The following is a 5,312-nucleotide window of genomic DNA, read 5'->3' on the forward strand; positions in this document are numbered from 1 at the left end:
TATGGAATGTGTATTTGTTTATATGACAGAGTACTAGGGCCACACTGAAGAAAAAGGATAAAGTCATAAATTTATGAGGCTGGTTCTTTCTGCAGAAAAGCTACATATTGTTTTTACAGTTTTGATACTTATGACAATGTGATACTTAATATTCTGGCACATCAGCATGTCTTTGTTTATGAAACCATACTGAAGTACAATTTCACGAAATGCCCCACATCTGTCATTTTAACAACTGTCCTCCTTTAAAACAACTGGTTACAATATTATGACTTGTGTTTTTTTCCCCTCTGTGGCCCTAATATTCTATCATTTTATATATAGCCTTATAGTCTATGGGAAACTGTAAATTATCTAATGATAGCAACATCATCTAAAAATCATTTTTTATCCAAAATCATTGAAATTAATGATCACAAATGTTTAAATAATAACAGTGGGTCTAGTTATATGTGATAACAATGTATAGTGAGCAGTGAAATAACTATTGGTTTCCATTTGTGGTGACTGCTGACTGACATTAGGGATGAGATTAAATAGATCCTGGAATTTAGCCTGGTCTGGAGCAGGCTAGCTCCACAGAATAAATCTCCATGGTAATTTATACCATAACATATCCTCCTGCCCCCTATCCATCTTTAGTAACCGGATTACGGATCAATTAGCAGGATCACCAGATATCCTGGCTTAATCCCTATCCTAGTTTTGTGCAACAGGCCCCAGAACATATCTTGCACATAGCTTACAAACAAACAATCACCGACAAGGACAATGCGGGGGAACAGAGGGTTAAATACACAACATGTAATGAATGGGATTGGAACCAGGGGCCTGTTGCACAAAACTAGGATAAGGGATTAAGCCAGGATATCTTGGTGATCCTGGCTCAATTGATCCGTAATCCGGTTGCACTAAAGATGGATAGGGGGCAGGAGGATATGTTATGGTATAAATTACCATGGAGATTTATTCTGTGGAGCTAGCCTGCTCCAGACCAGGCTAAATTCCAGGATCTATTTAATCTCATCCCTAATGTCAGTCAGCAGTCACCACAAATGGAAACCAATAGTTATTTCACTGCTCACTATACATTGTTATCACATATAACTAGACCCACTGTTATTATTTAAACATTTGTGATCATTAATTTCAATGATTTTGGATAAAAAATGATTTTTAGATGATGTTGCTATCATTAGATAATTTACAGTTTCCCATAGACTATAAGGCTATATATAAAATGATAGAATATTAGGGCCACAGAGGGGAAAAAAACACAAGTCATAATATTGTAACCAGTTGTTTTAAAGGAGGACAGTTGTTAAAATGACAGATGTGGGGCATTTCGTGAAATTGTACTTCAGTATGGTTTCATAAACAAAGACATGCTGATGTGCCAGAATATTAAGTATCACATTGTCATAAGTATCAAAACTGTAAAAACAATATGTAGCTTTTCTGCAGAAAGAACCAGCCTCATAAATTTATGACTTTATCCTTTTTCTTCAGTGTGGCCCTAGTACTCTGTCATATAAACAAATACACATTCCATATGAATATAAAAACACAATGTGTAACATTATGTTCCTTTATTGAATAAGGACAAAACAAAGCAGGTAAACCATCAGCTCCTTTCGAAACTGAAGTCACAGTGACTCTACAAGATGGAAAGCACAGAATCCAAGCATATTATACAAAATGATACATACACATTCAAAGGTCTGTATATAACACACCCTGCATGTCTGCACACTAAAATAAATGCAGGACAAATCCATACACATCAACTGAACAGACAAATGAATGGATGCAGTAGCCTCCCTGCAGCCTTGTATTACACACAGTATACCGCACAAACATCATAAGAGGCCAAATTCGTCAAAAAACGAACCCAAAAAAACCCAAATTCCTCTGCCACCGCAGGACATATTTAACCAAAATTGAAAGCACACATACTAACTAAAATAATTCAACACATATTGGTCCCTCAGCAGCCGACCACTGTCGTCATCAGGGAAGATTGCCGGATTGTCCCAGTCCATGGCTGGTGGCACTCTGGGGGCCCTCTCCTTCCTCAGGCAGGCCACATTGTGGAGGACAGCACAAGCCACAGTAATATCACATGCCCTAACAGGGCTGACCCTTAATTTGTGAAGGCAGTGAAAGCGTGCCTTCAGGAGGCCAAAGGTCATTTCAACTCTGGCCCTGGTCCTGGCATGGGCATGGTTGTAGGCCTGCTGTGCTTCCTGGGGGTCTGTGAAAGGTGTCAGGAGAAAAGGCTGGCAGCCATACCCCCTGTCTCCCAGCAACACACCAGAGAATTCACCTGTCAACACAAAATCTCATCATTACTACCTCATAAACACAGTGATATTCTTGACACAGCCATGATGGTTATAAATAGGGGTTGTGTGGCTTACCTTGTGATAGGCACTGATAGATTTCAGAGGCCCGAAAGATTCTGGAGTCATGGACTGAGCCAGGCCATTTTGCCACAACATTGCTGATCACACAGTCAGCATTGCAGACCATCTGAAATCATAAGATGAGGAATATTACACCAATCAATGCACATCACTGGCAATGCAGAGTGTTCGTCGATGGACAATATCAAAAAGTTATGTTCACCTGAACATTAATGCTGTGAAAGGATTTCCTATTCACAAAATCGGCCTCATGGGCACCTGAGGGGGCTTTTATCCTTATGTGTGTGCAGTCCACTGCACCAATGACATTGGGGAAACCTGTCACACAAAGTAATGAGTATCCTACTATGTGTTAACAGTTGTCCTGTAATTTGTAGATCCTCTTACCTGCAATCCTATAGAACTCCTCTTTGATGTCACAGAGTCTTCTGTGGCCAGGGAAGGAGATGAAGACATCTGCTAATGCTTTGATAGCCAGACACACACTCCTTATTGTGCGGCAAATTGTGGCCTTGTTCAGCTGTTCTGCATCCCCCACTGAGTACAGGAAGGCTCCACTAGCAAAAAAGCGCAAGGCCACACAAACCATTTGCTCCACACTCAGTGCATGGCTCCGTGCAGTGCGGTGCTTAATCCTGGGACCCAGTAGTCTGCATAGATACCTGATGCCATCTGCAGAAAACCTGTATCTTTCATATAGATGGTCATCAGGGAAGGCCAGTGGGTCCAACCGGTCCCTGAAGACCCTTTCTCGCCTGAAGGCTCTCCTCAGCACAAGTGCTTCTTCATCCACCACATCTCGCACGAATGGGCATGCCATTGTCAGAGCAGAAAGGAACACACAATTTTGGGCCTTCATATAGGCTAGTGGCCACACCTGGTGCTGGGGGGTGGGCAAAAGAGGGCGATGCCTTATAACGATGACTTGGTTGTACTGATTGCTGGGAAAATAAAAAAAACCTTAGAAAGATGCCACCGTCCTGTGTGCTCACAATAAGAGCTCATATGTCATGGCTCACTTGACTTTACGAGAATATACCTAATTTTTATTTTGAGCTGTGTCATCTTCTTGGAGCTGGGGGAGGAAAGAAAAATAATGATTAATACATTTGTGTTACAGTTAGCATACAGTGTACATTGAAGGCATATCTCACCTCCCTCTCAAGTTTTTTTATTTCAAGGTCCAGTTTCCTAATTGTCCTCTTTTTTATTTCGGACTCCAGTGCAAGATTTTCCATCTTTTTCTTCTTGTACTGAATGTCTATGTCTGCCAGTTCTATTTGGCGCCGGAGGTGGTTGCCATACAACTTTCTGATAGCTTGTGAGCTCTGTGAACACAATACAATTAGCGCAGCTGGAATTTGGCAGGATGTGGTGTCCTTTTATTAATACGCACTATGTTGCCAGGCTGGTTTTCCCACTGTATAGCATCTGGGTCCTGTAAAAGAAATTCGATTTTTTGATTTTGATGAGGACTCCTCACCATTGTAGAGTAAATAGTACTTTCACAGTCTTAACATGATACCTCATGCCTTCTGGAATCCAGAGAGATGGTCTCCTCCTCATCATCGTCTCCATCATGTGCTGTTGCTGCTGCACTGGGGCCTTCACCCTATCACATTTAATCGGATTCATATTGAAGCTAGTAGACAAGACATGCCAGGCCTACAGTATGCCTTTGATGGAGTACTCACTGGATCAGCATCGTCTGGTGCTTGTGCTGGTGGCTCTAACAGGAACACAGTGCTGCCAGACACTGCAAGGCAATAGGTAAACCAAAGTCAGACAGTCCAAATTGATTCAATATGAATGTGGTTGTATCCCATGTAGAGATGGAAGGACATACCTTGAATGAAGCGGGTGGCATCTTGGGAGGAACCTATGCTCGTCTCTTTCCCCCCAGGGATCCCCTCTAAGACGGGCCTGCCTTTATTTAGCTCCAAGGCCATGTCCTCTGCTGGGGTAAGGTCAGCCTTTGGTGACCCACCACCCGTGCCTTGTCTGTGGGTATTCTTTTTCACTGCTAAAACAGTACAGACAATGTGTGAGCAGGCACCTTCTGGGTACAATATATGCTTGTGCTTTGTTAAATATTAGTCAGGGACCATACCATTCTGCAGAATGTTCTTGTATTTGATTTTGACCTGCTGCCATGTCCGTTTTGGCCCGTTCATGTTTAATCTACACACACACACACACACACACACACACACACACACACACACACACACACACATTTAATGGAGTCACACTGCAAAAAATTACTTGGTATTTTTGTCTTGTTTTCAGTAAAAATATCAAAAAATGTATCATAGCTTTATACAGTGTGATGGAGTTACTTTACACAATTTCACTCATATCTGCAGTGCATTTCAATTAAAAATTTAACCGTTTCATAATTACAGTACAACTGCATTTTTGGAGATGTGAATTAAATATTTGAATTGTAATTGTGATGTTTCAGCGGAGCGGTGAGTGTGTAATTGTGCACTACTTACGCATTCAGGCGGTCTGCAATACTTTGCCACGCTTTTTCTCTTTGCTTTATCACTGTGGCGGTGTTGCCTTTCTTCTTAATTATATCTTTTACCTCCTCGTATGCCTCCATGAGGATTTGTGCTTCCGACGGGGAAAAGTACGCGGCTCTAGTTGCCATGGTAAATCAGTTAATCTGTGATCTGTGGCGGGGTCTATTTGAGTGAGCCGTGAGCGCGCACCTATCCAGGATTGGTTTCACCTGGCTTAATGAATCCGTGTCTGCTCATCCTGGCTTGGTCTTTGTGCAACCAATTAAGCCTGGACGCACATGTTTTGGCTTCATTGAGCTCAGCTGAGTCATTTATCCCGGATGCTCTTAATTTCTACTTTTGTGCAACAGGCCCCTGG

At 41.9% G+C, this 5,312-nt stretch overlaps 1 protein-coding gene across 5 annotated transcripts; it reads right to left on the bottom strand.

Moving 5' to 3' along the window:
• Positions 1 to 1,553: 1,553 nt before the first annotated feature.
• Positions 1,554 to 5,262, bottom strand: LOC139545279 (putative nuclease HARBI1). 5 transcript variants are annotated; one of them, XM_071352900.1, is made up of 7 exons: positions 4,537 to 5,262; positions 4,273 to 4,449; positions 3,581 to 4,182; positions 3,466 to 3,501; positions 2,814 to 3,367; positions 2,421 to 2,532; positions 1,554 to 2,326 (listed from the first exon to the last, which is right to left on the bottom strand). In XM_071352900.1, exons 5-7 carry the CDS (start codon positions 2,880 to 2,882, stop codon positions 1,956 to 1,958), a joined length of 552 nt encoding a protein of 183 aa, XP_071209001.1. In that variant the 5' UTR covers positions 2,883 to 3,367; positions 3,466 to 3,501; positions 3,581 to 4,182; positions 4,273 to 4,449; positions 4,537 to 5,262; the 3' UTR covers positions 1,554 to 1,955. The 5 variants fall into 5 exon arrangements, 2 of the variants coding, with proteins under 2 accessions (XP_071209001.1, XP_071208993.1); XR_011669025.1 differs by having other exon boundaries at positions 2,814 to 4,038; positions 4,121 to 4,182; XM_071352892.1 differs by having other exon boundaries at positions 2,814 to 4,182.
• Positions 5,263 to 5,312: the final 50 nt, after the last annotated feature.

Source organism: Salvelinus alpinus, chromosome 2, assembly GCF_045679555.1.
Source record: "Salvelinus alpinus chromosome 2, SLU_Salpinus.1, whole genome shotgun sequence".
NCBI lineage: Eukaryota > Metazoa > Chordata > Actinopteri > Salmoniformes > Salmonidae > Salvelinus > Salvelinus alpinus.